The sequence below is a fragment of the Hyperolius riggenbachi genome, chromosome 1 (genome assembly GCF_040937935.1).
Source record: "Hyperolius riggenbachi isolate aHypRig1 chromosome 1, aHypRig1.pri, whole genome shotgun sequence".
Taxonomy (NCBI): domain Eukaryota; kingdom Metazoa; phylum Chordata; class Amphibia; order Anura; family Hyperoliidae; genus Hyperolius; species Hyperolius riggenbachi.
This window is the reverse complement of record NC_090646.1, coordinates 335,391,751-335,413,107: the sequence shown is the minus strand read 5'-3', so window position 1 is coordinate 335,413,107 and position 21,357 is coordinate 335,391,751. Positions and strand designations below refer to the sequence as shown.

Below are 21,357 nucleotides of genomic sequence, written 5' to 3'. Positions count from 1 at the left end.
GGTGCATACTGCAGGAAACTGCAGCACGCCAACCAGAATTGCACTAGTGTGATTTAGACACCAAACCGTTAAGCAATAGAAGGCAAAGAGTTGAGGTAAAAGAGTCCTATTCACTGTTAGCAGTAGGGTCCTGCAAGGGTCAGTACTAGGTCCAATCTTTTATTAATGATCTGGAAGATGGAACACAGTAATGTTGCCATCTTTGCAGGTCTCTATGGGATCAGGTTTGCTCAGGACATGTGCAATCCTCTCCATAGTGAAGACCGGAGCTGTGCGGAGAGGCTGCACCTATTGTTGGAACCAGGCTGGGTAATGTATAAACGGGGGGGGGGGGGGCACTTCAGCCCAGTGCACACCAAAAACCTCTAGCAGATCTGCAAAACGCTAGAGGTTTTTAAAGCAGATTTCAGAGAGATTCTAGCTGTTTAGAAATGTTTTTTGTTTAGAAATGATTTTTACTTTTTGTTATATTCATCAAAAAAGACATGAATTTTGGCAAAAAAATGATTTTTTTAACTTTCTGTGCTGACATTTTTCAAATAAAGTAAAATTTCTGTATACATGCAGCGCGAAAAATGTGGACAAACATGTTTTTGATTAAAAAAAACCCATTCAGTGTATATTTATTGGTTTGGGTAAAAGTTATAGCGTTTACAAACTATGGTGCAAAAAGTGAATTTTCCCATTTTCAAGCATTTCTGACTTTTCTGACCCCCTGTCATGTTTCATGAGGGGCTAGAATTCCAGGATAGTATAAATACCCCCCAAATGACCCCATTTTGGAAAGAAGACATCCCAAAGTATTCACTGAGAGGCATAGTGAGTTCATAGAAGATATTATTTTTTGTCACAAGTAAGCGGAAAATGACACTTTGTGAGAAAAAAAAAAAAAAGTGTTTCCATTTCTTCTAACTTGCGACAAAAAAAAATGAAATCTGCCACGGACTCACCATGCCCCTCTCTGAATACCTTGAAGGGTCTACTTTCCAAAATGGGATCATTTGTGGGGTGTGTTTACTGTCCTGACATTTTGGGGGGTGCTAAATTGTAAGCACCCCTGTAAAGCCTAAAGGTGCTCATTGGACTTTGGACCCCTTAGCGCAGTTAGGCTGCAAAAAAGTGCCACACATGTGGTATTGCCATACTCAGGAGAAGTAGTATAATGTGTTTTGGGGTGTATTTTTACACATACCCATGCTGGGTGGGAGAAATCTCTGTAAATGACAATTTGTTAATTTTTTTTACACACAATTGTCCATTTACAGAGATATTTCTCCCACTCAGCATGGGTATGTGTAAAAATACACCACAAAACACATTATACTACTTCTCCTGAGTATGGCGATACCACATGTGTGGCACTTTTTTGCACCCTAACTGCGCTAAAGGGCCCAAAGTCCAATGAGTACCTTTAAGATTTCACAGGTCATTTTGAGAAATTTCGTTTCAAGACTACTCCTCACGGTTTAGGGCCCCTAAAATGCCAGGGCAGTATAGGAACCCCACAAATGCCATACTACTAACGGAATACCTTGGGGTGTCTTCTTTCTAAAATGGGGTCATTTGTGGGGTTCCTATACTGCCCTGGCATTTTAGGGGCCCTAAACCGTGAGGAGTAGTCTTGAAACGAAATTTCTCAAAATGACCTGTGAAATCCTAAAGGTACTCATTGGACTTTGGGCCCTTTAGCGCAGTTAGGGTGCAAAAAAGTGCCACACATGTGGTATCGCCATACTCGGGAGAAGCAGTACAATATGTTTTGGGGTGTATTTTTACACATACCCATGCTGGGTGGGAGAAATACCGCTGTAAATGGACAATTGTGTGTAAAAAAATCAAAAGATTGTCATTTACAGAGGTATTTCTCCCACCCAGCATGGGTATGTGTAAAAATACACCTCAAAACACATTGTACTACTTCTCCCGAGTACGGCGATACCACATGTGTGGCACTTTTTTGCACCCTAACTGCACTAAGGGGCATAAAGTCCAATGAGTACCTTTAGGATTTCACAGGTCATTTTTGTTTCAAGACTACTCCTCACGGTTTAGGGCCCCTAAAATGCCAGGGCAGTATAGGAACCCCATTTTAGAAAGAAGACACCCCAAGGTATTCCGTTAGGAGTATGGTGAGTTCATAGAAGTTTTTATTTTTTTGTCACAAGTTAGCGGAAATTGATTTTAATAGTTTTTTTTCACAAAGTGTCATTTTCCGCTAACTTGTGACAAAAAATAAAATCTTCTATGAACTCACCATACTCCGTACGGAATACCTTTGGGTGTCTTCTTTCTAGAATGGGGTCATTTGTGGGGTTCCTATACTGCCCTGGCATTTTAGGGGCCCTAAACCGTGAGTAGTAGTCTTGAAACCAAATGTCGCAAAATGACCTGTGAAATCCTAAAGGTACTCATTGGACTTTGGGCCCCTTAGCGTACTTACGGTGTAAAAAAGTGCCACACATGTGGTACCGCTGTACTCAGGAGAAGTAGTATAATGCGTTTTGGGGTGTATTTTTACACATACCCATGCTAAGTGGGAGAAATATCTCTGTAAATGACAATTGTTTGTTTTTTTTTTACACACAATTGTCCATTTACATAGAAATTTCTCCCACCCAGCATGGGTATGTGTAAAAATACACCCCAAAACACATTATACTACTTTTCCTGAGTACGGCGGTACCACATGTGTGACACTTTTTTGCAGCCTAGGTGCGCTAAGGGGTCCAACGTCTTATTCACAGGTCATTTTGAAGCATTTGTTTTCTAGACTACTCCTCGCGGTTTAGGGCCCCTAAAATGCCAGGGCAGTATAGGAACCCCACAAGTGACCCCATTTTAGAAAGAAGACACCCCAAGGTATTCCGTTAGGTGTATGGCAAGTTCATAGAAGATTTTATTTTTTGTCACAAGTTAGTGAAAAATGACACTTTGTGAAAAAAAAACCAATAAAAATTATTTTCCGCTAACTTTTGACAAAAAATAAAATCTTCTATGAACTTGTCATACACCTAACATAATACCTTTGGGTGTCTTTTTTTTTCTAAAATGGGGTCACTTGTGGGGTTCCTATACCGCCCTGGCATTTTACAGGCCCAAAACTGTGAGTAGTCTGGAAACCAAATGTCTCAAAATAACTGTTCAGGGGTATAAGCATCTGCAAATTTTGATGACAGGTGGTCTATGAGGGGGTGAATTTTGTGGAACCGGTCATAAGCAGGGTGGCCTTTTAGATGACAGGTTGTATTGGGCCTGATCTGATGGATAGGAGTGCTAGGGGGGTGACAGGAGGTGATTGATGGGTGTCTCAAGGGGTGGTTAGAGGGGAAAATAGATGCAATCAATGCACTGGGGAGGTGATCGGAAGGGGGTCTGAGGGTTTGGCCGAGTGATCAGGAGCCCACCCGGGGCAAATTGGGGCCTGATCTGATGGGTAGGTGTGCTAGGGGGTGACAGGAGGTGATTGATGGGTGTCTCAAGGTGTGATTAGAGGGGAGAATAGATGCAAGCAATGCACTGGCGAGGTGATCAGGGCTGGGGTCTGAGGGCATTCTGAGGGTGTGGGCGGGTGATTGAGTGCCCTAGGGGCAGATAGGGGTCTAATCTGATAGGTAGCAGTGACAGGGGGTGATTGATGGGTAATTAGTGGGTGTTTAAGGTAGAGAATAGATGGAAACACTGCGCTTGGGTGGTGATCTGTTGTCGGATCTGCGGGCGATCTATTGGTGTGGGTGGGTGATCAGTTTGCCCACAAGGGGCAGGTTAGGGGCTGATTGATGGGTGTCAGTGACAGCGGGTGATTGATGGGTGTCAGTGACAGGGGGTGATTGATTGGTGATTGATTGGTGATTGATAGGTGATTGACAGGTAATCAGTGGGTTATTACAGGGGAGAACAGATGTAAATATTGCACTGGCGAATTGATAAGGGGGGGTCTGAGGGCAATCTGAGATTGTAGGCGGGCGATTGGGTGCCCGCAAGGGGCAGATTAGGGTCTGATCTGATGGGTAACAGTGACAGGTGGTGATAGGGGGTGATTGATGGGTGATTGATGGGTGATTGATGGGTAATTAGTGGGTGTTTAGAGGAGAGAATAGATGGAAACACTGCGCTTGGGTGGTGATCTGATGTCGGATCTGCGGGCGATCTATTGGTGTGGGTGGGTGATCAGTTTGCCCGCAAGGGGCAGGTTAGGGGCTGATTGTTGGGTGGCAGTGACAGGGGGTGATTGATGGGTGATAGGTGATTGACAGGTGATCAGTGGGTTATTACAGGGAAGGACAGATGTAATTAATGCACTGGCGAATTGATAAGGGGGGGGGGGTCAGAGGGCAATCTGAGCGTGTGGGCGGGTGATTGGGTGCCCGCAAGGGGCAGATTAGGGTCTGATCTGATAGGTAAAAGTGACAGGTGGTGATAGGGGGTGATTGATGGGTAATTAGTGGGTGTTTAGAGAAGATAACAGATGTAAACGATACATTTGGGAGGTAATCTGACAGCGGGTTTGCGGGCGATCTAATGGTGTGGGTGGGTGATCAGATTGCCCGCAAGGGGCAGGTTAGGGGCTGATTGATGGGTGGCAGTGACAGGGGGTGATTGATGGGTGATAGGTGATTGGCAGGTGATTGACAGGTGATCAGTGGGTTATTACAGGGAAGAACAGATGTAATTAATGCACTGGCGAATTGATAAGGGGGGGTCTGAGGGCAATCTGAGCGTGTAGGCAGGTGATTGGGTGCCCGCAAGGGGCAGATTAGGGTCTGATCTGATAGGTAACAGTGACAGGTGGTGATAGGGGGTGATTGATGGGTAATTAGTGGGTGTTTAGAGGAGAGAATAGATGTAAACAATGGATTTGGGAGGTGATCTGATGTCGGATCTGTGGGTGATCTATTGGTGTGGGGGGGGTGATCAGATTGCCCGCAAGGGGCAGGTTAGGGGCTGATTGATGGGTGGCAGTGACAGGGGGTGATTGACGGGTGATTGACAGGTGATCAGGGGGATAGATGCATACAGTAAACAGGGGGGGGGGGGGGGGTCTGGGGAGAATCTGAGGGGTGGGGGGTGATCAGGAGGGGGCAGGGAGCAGGGGGGGGGATAAAAAAAAAAAAATAGCGTTGACAGATAGTTACAGGGAGTGATTGATGGGTGATTAGGGGGGTGATTGGGTGCAAACAGGGGTCTGGGCAGGGGGGGGTCTGATGGGTGCTGTGGGCGATCTGGGGCAGGGGAGGGAGAAATCAGTGTGCTTGGGTGCAGACTAGGGTGGCTGCAGCCTGCCCTGGTGGTCCCTCGGACACTGGGACCACCAGGGCAGGAGGCAGCCTGTATAATACACTTTGTAAACATTACAAAGTGTATTATACACTTTGTATGCGGCGATCGCGGGTTTAACATCCCGCCGGCGCTTCCGTATAGCCGGCGGGATGTTGCGGCGAGCGAGCGGTGACAGGCGCTGGCGGAGGATCGCGTCACGGATGATGCGATCGCTCCGCCCATGCCCTTAAATGGACCGCCGCCTCTGTGGGTGAGGCCGTCCTGCAGGGCTCCACTTCCCCGCCGCCCCTGTGTAGTGGGTGGTCGGGAAGTGGTTAAAAAACACTCCAGAACCGCTCTGGTGTGTACCAGACCTTTTACTAGCTAGCCTAATGCTAGCTACAGGTTTTTCAGGCATGGGCTCTCATACTGGGTGGGGGTGCACAAACTGGCAAAATCTTCTGAGTGGTGTAATGTTCAGGAGGTTAAGAATGCTGGTTGCTAACCATATTAAATGCCAAGATACAGCTAAAGCAAATACAATTCTGGGATGCATAAAATGGGAAATAAAATCACAAGATAAACCTATTTATAAGTCAGTTGTGAACCCACAGCTGGAGTAGGTGCAGCACACTATAAGGACATTGACTTACTAGAAAAGGTATAAAGACAGGCAATTAAATTAACCAGAGAAATGGAAAGTCTCACCAAGAAAGGTTGGACAAACTGGGTTTATTTAGCTTGGAAAAGGATGGCTAAGGGGTAAAGTGATTAACATGTTTACATACATCACAAGGCAATACTTAGTAGATGAGCTTATAACAAAAAAAACAAGGACATGAACGTTGTGAGGAAAAATAATTTTGCCATCTATTTAGTAAGGGATTCTTTACAATTAGCAAAAGTTAAAGATTTCAACCTGCATCTACTGCGCCACTCACGTTGTCTGTGCAGGAGAAGAAAACAAAACCACGTGAGAGCAATTGCAAGTGGTGCTCATGCAGGTGCAGTAAATGCCAACCTGGCGAGTTTAGCATTTGCAACAGAGGACCCTAGGCCACTGGCTGGGAGCAGAGCTGCGGCAAGGGCACAGGACAGCTGCCCAGGTTCTGGAGAAAGCCCCAAGTAAGTAAATCTTTATTTTCCTTGGAACTTCTGTTTAAGATGTGGAATATTTTACAATAGGAAGTAGTTGTGGCAAATTCTATTTCTGTATTTAAAGAAGGCTTGGATACTTTCTTTGCATTTATGTACATCCATAACTATAATTACTAGGTAATTCTCAGCAGTTAGTCCAGTGCTTTTATCTGACTGTCACCTGGAGTTAGGAAGGATTCCCCCCCCCCCATAAAGCAGAACTGTAAACTTACTATAAAGCAAACAGTTACTTACCTGGGGCTTCCCCAAGCCCCCGTCCTGTACGAGCCTCTTCTCCTGCACCAGCCGGTTCCATTACTGTCAACTTACAAGTCGACGGCAACTGCTCCTGCACGACCCAGCCTATGCAAAGCTTTCTTCACATTCCCACCCACTATAGCATCCTGCGCGCAGTTGCGATCGACAACGGTAACAGAACTAGCAGGCGCAGGAGAACAGAGGCTCATATGGGACAGGTAAGTGAAACTGTTTGCTTTACAGTAAGCTTACAGTTCCACTTTAAGGGAATCATCAAGCAAAATCTTCACAACTTACCGGTGTCTGTTCAATACACACACGATGGTCTGGTTCACGTTTTCCGTTGGCGCCCAAAATGCTGTACCAGCCCACAAATCGCTCTGTTGGTTTCCATGCCCCGGAAGTTATTACTTCTATGCAGGTGCATTTCCTGCCGCTGGCGTGTTTACTTACGCATTTGAAAGCATACTGTAGACACTGCCGGTGTGTCCAAGTCTGGTGTTGCTTCTCCCCCCCCCCCCCACCACCTTTGTGTGCGCCAGCGAAAGTGCCTGCATTCCCCAGAAAGAAATATAAGACTGCGCTAGCATGGGGAAAAAAAAAACTTCAGGTAACGGAGGAGGTCCGACCTCAAGGTTGGGTCCCCGACCGTGCCACATAATGGCAAAATAAGGCATTTCTGGGGGCCAATGAGGATGTGATACAGGAGAGCAAAGGGTGCTACCCTTAAAGGAAAACTGAGAGGATAAGTGAGAAGAATATGGAGACTACCATAGTTATTTCCTTCTAAATACCAGTTGCCTGGCAGCCGTGCTGGTCTGTTTGGTTTCAGTAGTGTCTGAATCACACCACAGACAAGCATACAGCTAATCTCGTAAGATCTGACCATGTCACAAACATATCTTCTGCATGCTTGTTCAGGGTATATGGCTAAAAAGTATTAGATGAATGACTATGGCAGCCTCCATAACCTTTGAAAGGACAACTGTAGCAAAAGGGCTAATTGCCCAAGCTTTGAAAAAGTTTTTTGCCTCCCTCTGGGTCAAACTTAATACATAGGGGCAGGATAGAAATGTACCTTTTTTTTCTTTTTTTTTAACTTCTGTTTTTTCCCCTCCTGGTAGGACTTCATTGACGGAGGTCTTTTTTTCAATCTGACTAACTGTGTAAAGGGTTCACAAACAAGTTATGAAAATAAAATCAGGACCATTTACTGGAGGTTAATTAATGGGCATAGATGCAGAACAAAAAGTAGGATGCCAAGTTTTAGGGATCATTCACAATGGGGCATTAAATAGCCCTTTTTTAAAGTGCTAGGGCAATATTAACCACTTGAGGACTGTGGGCTTTACCCCCCCTTAAGGACCAGCCACTTATTTTCCATTCAGACCACTGCAGCTTTCACGATTTATTGCTCGCTCATACAACCTACCACCTAAATGAATTTTGGCTCCTTCTCTTGTCACTAATAAAGCTTTCTTTTGGTGCTATTTGATAGCTGCTGCGATTTTTACTTTTTATTATATTCATCAAAAAAGACATGAATTTTGGAAAAAAAAGATTTTTTTTAACTTTCTGTGCTGACATTTTTCAAATAAATTAAAATTTCTGTATACATGCAGCGCGAAAAATGTGGACAAACATGTTTTTGATAGAAAAAAAAACCCATTCAGTGTATATTTATTGGTTTGGGTAAAAGTTATAGCGTTTACAAACTATGGTGCCAAAAATGAATTTTCCCATTTTCAAGCATCTATGACTTTTCTGACCCCCTGTCATGTTTCATGAGGGGCTAGAATTCCAGGGTAGTATAAATACCCCCCAAATGACCCCATTTTGGAAAGAAGACATCCCAAAGTATTCACTGAGAGGCATAGTGAGTTCATAGAAGATATTTTTTGTCACAAGTAAGCGGAAAATGACACTGACAAAAAAAAAAAAGTTTCCATTTCTTGTAACTTGCGACAAAATAAAAAAAAAAAAAAAATGTGCCACGGACTCACCATGCCCCTCTCTGAATACCTTGAAGTTTCTACTTTCCAAAATAGGGTGTGTTTACTGTCCTGGCATTTTGGGGGGTGCCTAATTGTAAGCACCCCTGTAAAGCCTAAAGGTGCTCATTGGACCCCTTAGCGCAGTTAGGCTGCAAAAAAGTGCCACACATGTGGTATTGCCGTACTCAGGAGAAGTAGTACAATGTGTTTTGAGGTGTATTTTTACACATACCCATGCTGGGTGGGAGAAATATCTCTGTAAATGACAATTTTTTTTTTACACACAATTGTCCATTTACAGAGAGATTTCTCCCACCCAGCATGGGTATGTGTGGGTTGTACTACTTCTCCCGAGTACGGCGATACCACATGTGTGGCACTTTTTTGCACCCTAACTGTGCTAAGGGGCCCAAAGTCCAATGAGTACCTTTAGGATTTCACAGGTCATTTTGCGGAATTTGATTTCCAGACTACTCCTCACGGTTTAGGGCCCCTAAAATGCCAGGGCAGTATAGGAACCCTGCAAATGACCCCATTTTAGAAAGAAGACACCCTAAGGTATTCCGTTAGGAGTATGGTGAGTTCATAGAAGATTTTATTTTTTGTCACAAGTTAGTGAAAAATGACACTTTGTGAAAATAAACAATAAAATTAATTTCCGCTAACTTTTGCCAAAAAAAAATCTTCTATGAACTAGTCATACACCTAACAGAATACCTTGGGGTGTTTTTTTTTTCTAAAATGGGGTCACTTGTGGGGTTCCTATACCGCCCTGGCATTTTACGGGCCCAAAACCGTGAGTAGTCTGGAAACCAAATGTCTCAAAATGACTGTTCAGGGGTATAAGCATCTGAAAATTTTGATGACAGGTGGTCTATGAGGGGGCGAATTTTGTGGAACTGGTCATAAGCAGGGTGGCCTTTTAGATGACAGGTTGTATTGGGCCTGATCTGATGGATAGGAGTGCTAGGGGGTGACAGGAGGTGATTGATGGGTGTCTCAGGGGGTGGTTAGAGGGGAAAATAGATGCAATTAATGCACTGGGGAGGTGATCGGAAGGAGGTCTGAGGGTTTGGCCGAGTGATCAGGAGCCCACACGGGGCAAATTAGGGCCTGATCTGATGGGTAGGTGTGCTAGGGGGTGACAGGAGGTGATTGATGGGTATCTCAAGGTGTGATTAGAGGGAGGAATAGATGCAAGTAATGCACTGGCGAGGTGATCAGGGCTGGGGTCTGAGGGCATTCTGAGGGTATGGGCGGGTGACTGAGTGCCCTAGGGGCAGATGGGGGTCTAATCTGATGGGTAGCAGTGACAGGGGGTGATTGATGGGTAATTAGTGGGTGTTTGGAGGAAAGAACAGATGTAAACACTGCACTTGGGAGGTGATCTGATGTCGGATCTGCGGGCGATCTATTGGTGTCGGTGGGTGATCAGATTGCTCGCAAGGGGCAGGTTAGGGGCTGATTGATGGGTGGCAGTAACAGGGGGTGATTGATGGGTGGCAGTGACAGGGGGTGATTGATGGGTGATTGACAGGTGATCAGTGGGTTATTACAGGGAAGGACAGATGTAAATAATGCCCTGGCCAATTGATAAGGGGGGGTCTGAGGGCAATCTGAGCGTGTAGGCGGGTGATTGGGTGCCCGCAAGGGGCAGATTAGGGTCTGATCTGATAGGTAACAGTGACAAGGGGTGATTGATGGGTAATTAGTGGGTGTTTAGAGGAGAGAATAGATGTATAGAGGAGAGAATAGATGTAAACACTGCGCTTGGGTGGTGATCTGATGTCGGATCTGCGGGCGATCTATTGGTGTGGGTGATCAGATTGCCCGCAAGGGGCAGGTTAGGGGCTGATTGATGGGTGGCAGTGACAGGGGGTGATTGATGGGTGATTGACAGGTGATCAGGGGGGATAGATGCATACAGTACATGGGGGGAGGGGGGGGTCTGGGGAGAATCCGAGGGGTGGGGGGGTGATCAGGAGGGAGCAGGGGGGGGGATAAAAAAAAATAGCGTTGACAGGGAGTGATGATGGGCGATTAGGGGGGTGATTGGGTGCAAACATCGGTCTGGGGGGGGAGGGGGTCTGAGGGGTGCTGTGGTCGATCAGGGGGCAGGGGAAAAAAAATCAGTGTGCTTGGTGCAGACTAAGGTGGCTGCAGCCTGCCCTGGTGGTCCCTCGGACACTGGGACCACCAGGGCAGGAGACAGCCTGTATAATACACTTTGTAAACATTACAAAGTGTATTATACACTTTGTATGCAGCGATCGTCGGTTTAACATCCCGCCGGCGCTTCCGTATAGCCGGCGGGATGTTGCGACGGGTGAGCGGCGTCAGGAGCCGGCGGAGGATCGCGTCACGGATGACACGATCGCTCCGCCCACGCCCTTACAAGGACTGCCGCCTCTGTGGGTGAGCCGGTCCTTCCAGGGTACACTTCCCGGCCGCCGCTGTGCGTTAGGCGGTCGGGAAGTGGTTAACAATGGCAGTGTCTCACTGCCACAAATGCAATGCAGGATTAGTGCTGATTGCTTAACACACTACCTGCAGCATTTGTGATTTTACAGCAATCCCTATTACAATGCTAAAAAAAAAAAAAAAGCACTAATAGCGATCGCTTCAAAATCATGAAAGTGTACAGTGATTTTCACACATTAATCCCAGGAAAATCGCAGCCACAAAATGCAAGTGTGAATGATCCCTTACAATTCTGTACTAATGGATGTACAAACAGTCTGAATATTTCAGAGCTATCAATGGCACTGTTAACCTCAGGAATAAAAAGTTTCTGACTGTGAAATGTTTTCTACTCCTTTACTAATCATGAAGCTTCTCCTTCCTGTTGATAACCAGGGTTAGAACCTGCAAGGTTGACATAAGCTGGCTGACAGGAGAATAGCAGATGTTGCCGTCATCTCACACATGCCTCAGCGTCTTAGATCAGGCTCAGGTGTGGTGGGTTTCTTTTGCATTTTACAACACTGCAGCTCAGGCAGAGAAGCGCAACACACTTGGCACAAGTGACTACTGCTCATAATTTCCCCACAGTATGAAAAAAGAAATTCTTTCACATCCATCTCTAGGTTAATATTCTAGTAACATCCAAATGATTATTAGAAAACAAAAAAAAACAACAGAATTCATATATGCCTTTGTATTTTTTTTATGACGCATTTGTTTAAAAACATTCAGAACTTCAGTTGTTGTGGTGTAGTAACAGTTCTAGGTTGATTGCTGGTTGAAAGTGTAAGCATACTGGTTTATTATTGACATGACAGCATAACTAGCATAGCGGATTCATAAACAAGACTTGGCAAATACAAATAGAAACATGTAGCTCAAATTATAATTGCAATGGAAAAAATTGTGTTTTCCAGAAACGTAACATGACTGAAAAAGGTCTGTAGATAGCTACCTTTTAGAACAGGAGTAAAAGAAAACAAAAATATTGGTCATTCATATTAATAATCTTGTTAAATCAATCTTTAAGCATCTTAAATTACTTGTATGTTTTTGAATACTGTGATCATTTAACAGGATTTTTTTATGGTGTGAAAGTACAAAAAATACTGACATTTCTCTTAAGCCATATGTACACACGGCTATAGAATTATCTCTGATGAGGTATAGAATCACTGCCACTGTAACAGGTATCCAATAGTATAGAAGGCTTGTTGTAAACCTACAAATGTGTTTGCATAAGCTGTAACACAGAAAATGACACTTTCACACAGGCACATGGCAAAATGGAACTGGCATGATAGTGCAGTTAGGTTATGGACTTGGCTACTGCACACCTGTGGGACAGCAAAGGGCCTACAGAACTGACTGTGCAAACAAAGCGGCACATTTTCCAAAACTAAAACCAAGCAGAAGTTAAATCTTTGCTGATAAGCAGCTATTTTTCCAAAATACGTTTTTTTTTTTGTACTGGAACGTGTGACTTTTTCCATAATTGGTACATTGCTTCTTTGTTCCATAGATTGCCTAACTACTGAACTTTCCATGTAATTACAGTTAACTAGTAAGTATCGCCAGGTAACAAAGATGTTCACTTCTTCACTGTGTACGAAGTTGGTAATCTATTAAAAAGAAAGAAGGAAAACAATTTAAAAGTAATCAATACTGCATACTGATTAGCAACATGACTTTATGTAAAAGCATTGAAACCTAGAATGAAAGCTACCACTCAGTCCTGGGCTCTATATCCATTAGGGCCACAATACAGCTTATGAGAAATGTGGTTTCTATGATTTTTGCATTAAAGATTTCTTTAAAAAAAAAAAAAAAAAAAAGAAAACTTAGTCCCAAGTCAAAACAAATGTGTAAGCCAACATTTCTCTTCCGTTTTAAAATTGCGAATCACTAGCTGTACTGCTGACCTTTTGGCTCCAATACTGTCCATATCAAACACTTGGCACGAGCAGATAGCCAGTGGATTCTGAGTCCAAAGTATCTCATCTGCATACTTGTTCAAGCAAGTGATTCAGCAAGTGAGATGTGAGAAAAACCACATTTTCAAAAGGGAGCTGACAAATGCACCATTATTCCTCTGGCAATACGGGTACGCCACATGCCCAACTAGTGATGAAATATGGCATATGTGGTATGGTTTTAACCAGGACAATGCAAATGTGTCTTGAAGGGTTTTAAAACTGTAGTATTTGTCATGTAAAAATTGCCAAAGGTTAAACATTAAAAAAATGCAATTTATGCATTATTTTCCCCTATACAATTAAATACAGTAATCCATAAAAAAATATTGTTGCCCCGGTGGCAATTGCACATCGTGACATGGCAGATCGGATGTTTAAGATCCCAGAGATCGCTTACTTCCTGTTTGTGCCTGTCGTATGACATGGTGAGCAGAAAAAGGCGTCGCTTGACTACCATCAAGGGGACGTCGCTAGACCAGTCGGGCAGGGAATACGTAGCTTAATGCATATACAGATTAGCCAATGCTAAGATCCAGCCTCGCCTATTACCAACCCAACCTGCCTCTAGTTGAAAAGAACAAGTATGTGTGGGCACAAAAGTCTCAGTAAAGAGGAAGAGAGAACAGTAAAGCCCAGTTCACTACAAAATGCTACCTTCTAGCGACTGCAATTTTACATTGTGATTTAGAGAATATAGGGGGGCTACCAGTCCTTCCCAACAGTACTGGGGCTACCAGTCTTCTGAATATTTGTGACTGCCAAAATTTGATTTCGCACCCGACTTGCTCAACATGCATTAATGACCTTTACTGCTCAAAGCCCCTTGGAAACTGCTTCCTGTATCAGAGGTTAGGCCCGCAATCTCATCCCATTTAAAGGCTCATATACACATCAGACTATAGTCTTTGGAAAATGAAAGATCACAGACCAATCTTACCACCCTTCATGTAGTATGAGAGCCATACCTTCACAGTCTTTTCTATGGAGCTGAACTCCCCATCAGAAAAAAATCTTTGCAAGATGCTGCACAAACATCAAGCAATCATCCGCAGATCTGAAAATCCATCCTGGTGGATCTGATCTGCAGATGAATGTCAGTTAAATCATGTATGTATGATGATCTGCAGAGCTCATAGACTATCATTGCAATTTGCAGGAATGGATTTTTAGCAGGAACAGATCTTTTGCAGATACTGACCTTTTGTGTCTGTACAGCATCTGTGTGTGCAGCATCTTGCAAAGATTTTTTTCCTGATGTGGAGTTCAGCTCCATAGAAAAGACTGTGTAGAGTATGGCTCTCATACTACATGAAGGGTGGTAAGATTGGTCTGTGATCTTTCATTTTCCAAAGACTATAGTCTGATGTGTGTATGAGCCTTTAGCCATGGCAAATTAAAAGGTGCCCATCCATCAGACGATGGATGGGCAGATTGACCAAGAGACAGATCTCTCTCTGATTGGAGAGAGACCGGTTTCCTTTCAGCATGAAATCTATAGGAAATCGAACTTGTGTCGCCACATCCACCACCCCTGGCACTGTCCCCGCCAAATGTAAAGTGTGGATTCTGTCGCTCGTCCTGATATCGCACGTTACCGCTGAACACCGGATCAAGCACGTCAGCCTTACATCTTGCAGCATGTCCAATCAATTCATGTAACCAATTTCAGACCAAAATGTGTGTCGCATTCTCGGGTATGCTCTTGGCGGCACCAATTTTCAACCGATAGGATTATAATAATCAAATTGGATAGTTAATTGGCCACCAAGTCACCTGATGTATGGCCATCTTAACAGATTCAGATTTATGCAAACACAGGAAGGTGTAAAGACAAGCAAAGATAAATAAAGGCCCAGACAGTATCCACCCTGGAGTTTTGAGGAAGTTTAGTTCAGTTATCGATAGGCCACATTATCTTATGTTTTCTAGGATTCTCTTTAAAGTGGGTCAGTTCCCGATGACTGGTGTACATCAGATGTTTTTCCCATAATATTAAAAAAAAAAAAAGTGAGTTTCTGTGCTGCTGGATGAGCAGGAGGGTGGGATGCTGCAGCCTGTGCTGTGGCTGTCTGGCTCTGACCACTGCCTGCGCCACTGTCCTTCAGCTTCATAAAGTCACTGTAGTCCTCAAAATGTTTGGTCTCCAAGTGGGTCTGCAGGCACGAGGTACCAAACTTGTTGAGATTGCAACCTCTGCTCAGGCTGGCACTGCAACTGTGGCAAATGGCATGGTCTTGTCGTCAACGCACACAGTAAAGTACCGCCACACTGGGGATTTCAACTTGCTCTTCAGGGCTCGTTCCCACTATCGCGAATCTGCATGCGTTCAACGCATGCAGATCCGCACATGTAATGCAAGTGGATGGGCCTGTTTCCACTGTAGCGTTGTTGAGGTGCGTTTTTTCAGCGTGAAAAAAACGCACAAAAGAGCCAACGATTTCGCCTGCGTCGGGAATCCGTGCGAATCGCCGCTAATGTATTTAATAGTAAAAACGCATGCGTTTGTTACATGCGTTTTTACCCGCGATTTCGCGTGCGATTTCGCACCTTTTTCAATTTTATTTTGCCCTGGCAGTGTCATGGTTAATTTCGCATGGCACCCTGCCATGCGAAATCGCATGCGAAATCGCGGGTAAAAACGCATGCGGAAACGCATCCGCATGCGTTTTTACAAGCGTCGGAATGCGGCCGAAATCGCGTCGCAACAGTGGGAACGAGCCCTCAAGCTTGAGGGCTGAGGAGCTTTTTTGCCTTTGGAGGGCTTTTTTTTGGAGGAGCTTTGGTGCAGGTGGTGGTGGTAGTGGCTGAAACAGCAGGCTGTGGCTCCTGCCTTCCACGCCCTGTGCTAGCCGCCATGCTGCTGCCGCGCCTTTGTGCGAGAGACACCTCCTCCTCCGATGATGAGCTGCCTTCAACCAACTGTGCTGGTGGTGGCACATAGGGACAATACACCAACTCCTCATACCCAAACATCTCCTCTGAGCCCGCCTCAACCAACTCCTCTGCCCCAACATCCCCTGCATCACGCCCTTCCTCCTCAGCAAAATCAGGTTGTTCTGCGCCAACAAACTCCTCCATTTCAAACTCCTCCTTGCATGCCCCCATCATCTCCTCCTCAAACTGCTCCACAACATCCCTCTAAACGCTTGCGGTCCCTGGGGTGAAGCAAGCTCAGTGAGGGCAGGCTGGTCGCTGGGGTCGACGCGACCTCAAACGGTGGTGGAGGCCTGCTGCGGACCGGAGTGCTGGCACTGGTCTCGCTGGTGCTGGAGGTCTGGCTGGAAACAGTGGCTTGCTGCTCCGCCATCATTTCCACGACAGCCTGTGCCTGACTCTCCACAATGGGCTGGGGACGATGACCCACAGCAAAGATGGGCGCAACACGCTGCTGCTGTGTCTCTGCTCCCTCCTTCACAACTCTGTGGTCAGTGGCTGGTGGTGGACCAGTCACAGACCTGCTGGTGCTGGCAGTGGCTGCAGCAATGGCACTGCCTTGCCCTCTGCAAGTCATTGTGCAAATATAGAAATACAAAAAATGTTATCTATCTAAATAAATAAAAGAATGAGAGAAAGGTGAAAAAGATATATAGATATATAGGGAAAGGTTGTAAACTTTAATAAATAGTAGTACCACTAACAGTAGTGTAGTCTACAGAAGTTAACTCGTGTGACAGACAGTGACAAATAAAAGTCTGTCACACAGAGACGCAATCAATAGGGTGGGGCAGATGACAGTCACAGATCACAACAGATGCTGGCCTAGTGGCATGTGCAGTAGCTATTACACAGTAGTATACTAGTAGTGAAGCCTGCGGCACTAAATAAACTCACAGACTACAGCAGTACAAATTAAGTAAAGTAATACGTAGGTAACAACTAACCATAATCCCTGGTAGTAGTGTAGTAGTCAATAACTAACTCGTGTGACACTGACAAATGAAAGTCTGTCACACATGGACGCAATCTATAGGGTGGGGCAGATGACAGTCACAGATCACAACAGATGCTGGCCTGTACAGTCAGTAACTATTAACACAGTACTGAAGCTAATAAACTCACAGACTAACAGTACAAATTAAACTAGTACACAACTATAATCCCTAACCTACCTAAGCTAGTAGGCTAAGGCTACCTAGGCTAGCAGGCCTAGCCTGCACACAGACCTAACACAAGCCTAGCACAGTATACAGTATATACACTACACTAGCTGACTGAACTATAACAATCAAATCACTATCTAACTATAAAGGAGTACAATAAATGTGTTCAGGAGGTGTTTAGGAAGCAAAACGCTGGGTTTAGCACAAGAAAAGCACTTGCAATGACGAACAGCAGCACTGGAGATGCTCTCAGTACCGCAGAGTCACAAGCAAGGACAGGCTCCCTAAGATGGCCGCCACCTTATATATAGAGGGGAAGGCTAGGCTCCCCTCCTCTGATTGGTTGCTAGGGCCTCGGCTGGGGGCCTTCTGATTGGCCCAATAACGTCATCCCCTGGATACCGAAGCCGAATTCGTGATCACGGCCAAATTCGAGAGCGCATATTCGGGTACATTCGAATTTTAACTTGGCAGCAGCATAGCTCTTCGAATTCGGCAACCATGAAAATCTACCCGTGATCACGGGTAAATTCTAATTCGCGATACCTGGCGAGCACCCCTGGTCCTTAGGCTTGTAAAAACAAAAAGACAAGAGGATATGATCTGCATATGGAGGAAAGGGTTTTTTGCCATCTATTTAGGAAGGAGGTCTTTACAATAAGAGTGGTTAAAATGTGGAATATTTTACCACAGGAGGTACTGTAGTTATAGCAAATTATATACCTGCATTTAAAAAGGAGGCTTAAATGCTTTCCTTGCTTTGAAGGAAATCCACTGCTATAAATACTAATTAAATTCCCAGCAGGGTTGATCCAGGGATTTTATCGACTGTCACCTGGAGTCCTAAAGGATTTTTCCCCCTCTTTGAAAGGTTTATTGGCCCAAGACTTGTTTGTTTTTGCCTTCCTCTGGATCAATTGGGATATGTGAGGGGGCAGGACAGGAATGTACCTAATTTATACCCACCCTCCCCCCTTTTGGTTGGACTTCATGCATGGATGTCTTTGTTTTCACCCAAACTAAGTAACTGAAACAGTGAAAGAATGTTTACACGTGAAATGCATAGAAGTATAAAAGTTTGTATTTCATTTCTGAGAAGAAAAAAAAAAAATTAACCCTTGGAGCAAAACCTATTGGACATCATATACAAGGCTTTACCGTGATATGTACCCCACCATCCTATTGCTAGCAGGAGCTAAGTAATGTCAGACAAAACTGGCGTATAGAGATTTAGGGACTAACTTCGAATCCATATATTTCTGTATTTTGAAATACTGTAAACTCATTTGTATTCCATCATGTTGCATACTGATGGCTCTACAACCATTTATGTGTATTCCACCCAAAATAAAATTTACCTCCATTTTGGGTTATATACCGAACCCATGGCAAGGCTTGGTAACCACTCTTTTCAATTATTTTCAAGTAACGAACCTGCAGGAAAAATTTAAATAGTTTCATGAATACAAAAGTGACACTGAAGCTAAAAAAATAAATAAATTATGATATACTGTATATTCCTGCGTATAAGACTACTTTTTAACCCTTGAAAATCTTCTGAAAAGTTGGGGGTCGTCTTATACGCCGGGTATCATTGATGCTGGGTGATACCCCCTATCCTGTTACCGTCTCTCAGATCTTGCTGCTGAGGACTGCAGTGAAGCGGCGCAGGCGCACATGTGCGAGATCTGAGAGGCAGAGAGGGAGGTAAATAGGATACAAGGGTGGGCCAGAGGGCTGAAAGAGGCGTATTTTATGGGCACAGCGCGATCTATTCTTCCATACCGCTCTGGTAAACAGGGAGAGCTGACCAATCCACTTAGGGAGAGTTCACCAATCCAACCAGTCAATTGACTATATACTTTTATATACTGGGTAACACATACAGTACAGCACCAGTATGATTTTTTTTAATTTGGTGTACGTTGGAAGTGGGGTAGTCTTATACGGTGAGTACATAACAAACTCTATATTTTAACTGAAATAGTTGGGGGGTCGTCTTATACACCGGAATATACGGTAATTGGTTGTGTAGTACAGATAATTAAAAAAGCATTAGGAGCAAAGAAAATTCATTTTCAGGTTTTTTTTTTTTTTTTTATAACATTGCATCAGTTTCTTGCAGTTTACACCATACACGCAGCATTCTTAACGATTTCATAGAGCAGGCTAATGGCCTTTTGAACTTTCCTCTGCAGAAAAAACAAAATACAGTGACAGATGCTTGAGATAATAAGCTTCAGAAGACAGAGCTCCCTGCGACTTAAAAGTTGGAGAGAACAGTGGCTTTTTTGCATAGATAATAACCGGAGTTTAACTCTTCCTGTACTGGAAACAATATTAGACCCATATCTCTGCTGCTAATGTTTTACGTCTTAGCTGTACTACACATACAAATCGTTACATCATACGTTTATTTTCACTTCAGATTCCCTTAAAATCACAATAGATGGTTTAAAATGGATGTATGTTTCAAAAGAGTTGAAATGGATCCACAGTACATATGTACCTGGATCCCAGAAGTAGTAAAATATGGAATTTCAAACTTGACACTTATGGGTGGTTTTCCCTCTTTGTCCTCTGCTTCAACACTAGGGAGGCCAAAGTGTGCTCTCATGAGGTATTCCTTTCCACCCTACAAATAAATCACAGGTTATAAAAACACACAACATCTTACAAACCCAAAAATACATTAAACATTTTTTTTACAGCAGATCATTGGCAAGGGGAAAAAGGTGTGTGTGTGTGTATATATAATATATATCAGTAAAAAAATAATGTTTAAGGCAGAACCACCCTTCTTATCCATTCCCACCTTTCTGCTATGGATGGCCATATACTGCAACACATTAATTACTTGCTGCATCCTGTGCAGTATATCTACGCCCTGGGAAACTTCATCTGAAGTCCCAAGGACGTAGATACTAGTCTATCATCGCTGTGCGCTCCCGTGCGCATTCTTGCCGCCTATCATTAACCATTTCAGCCCGCTGGGATTTTTCACCTTATGTATCAGAGCAATTTACACCTCCCATTCATTCGCTAATAACTTTATCACTACTTAATTTATTGCTCTATATCATGTTTTTTCTGCCACTAATTAGGCTTTCTTTGGCTGGTACATTTTGCTAAGTTATTTTTTTATAAATGCATTTTAACAGGATTAATAAGAAAAGAAATTGAAAAAAATTTATTATTTCTCAGTTTTCGTCCATTATAGCGTTAAAATAATCCATGCTACCATAATTAAAACCTATGTATTTTATTTGCCCGTTTGTCTCGGTTATGACACCATTTACATTTTGTCCCTATCACAATGTATGGCGCCAATATTTTATTTGGCAATAAAAAGGTGCATTTTTTCCATTTTGCGTCCACCACTATTTACAAGCTTATAATTTTATAAAAAATGTTCGTAGTATACTCCCTTCAAATGCATATTTAAAAAGTTCAGACCCTTAGGTAACTATTTTTTTTTTTCCATAAATTTTTTTTATTTGAGTAATATTTTGGTGTGGGAAATAAACAGTTAATTTTTAATGTTTTTATATGTGTAAACTGTAATGTAAAAAATATGTAGTTTTACTATTTGGCTACAAGATTGCCACCTTGAGTTTTTTTTTTCTCCATGTGCTTCTCGCTAACTGGAAGCACAAGGGGGACAGGGAAAATTTGGTTATTCTGCTGGGGACACAGATCGGTGATCGGGAACCATGTTCCTGTTCACTGATCCCAGGGCTACCTGGGGACAGCGCGGAAGCGCGCCGAAGCGCGGCACCGCAGCAGAGCAGCCGCCTGGACATGTGAGGATCAAGTCCGGGCAGCAGAAATGGTTAAAGGGGAACTCAAATAGGGATGCAGTTCCCATTCATTAATCGAAGTCCCCATCTCAATGATCGGCGGCATAAATGAGATGCCTGCAGTCATTGTAATAACGGAAGTAATACATACACGCATTACTAACTGTTCGCGTACTAATAGTATGCTCAGGAGCATACTAATAGTACGCTTAGGAAGATGATGAGTGAGGACATCTTGTGGCTAAATACTGAAATTACACCTACATACATTTTAATAAACAGACATACACATACATTTAAAATTAACCCCTTACCTCCCACACTTTCCCATGGATACCCAAATAAAACTTTTGCATAAAAAAAAATTAAAACA

General features: G+C 43.8%; 1 protein-coding gene across 1 annotated transcript in view; it reads right to left on the bottom strand.

Annotated features, from left to right (window-relative positions):
• Positions 1–11,795: 11,795 nt before the first annotated feature.
• The window catches only part of AP1M1 (adaptor related protein complex 1 subunit mu 1), a 48,842-nt gene continuing 39,280 nt past the window's right edge, over positions 11,796–21,357 (bottom strand). The window contains exons 10-12 of the mRNA XM_068233937.1: positions 19,694–19,819; positions 18,543–18,618; positions 11,796–12,730 (exon numbers count right to left, since the gene is read on the bottom strand). Coding sequence (XP_068090038.1) covers positions 12,708–12,730; positions 18,543–18,618; positions 19,694–19,819 — 225 coding nt within the window. The 3' untranslated portion in view covers positions 11,796–12,707. The remainder of the gene's footprint in view (positions 12,731–18,542; positions 18,619–19,693; positions 19,820–21,357) is intronic.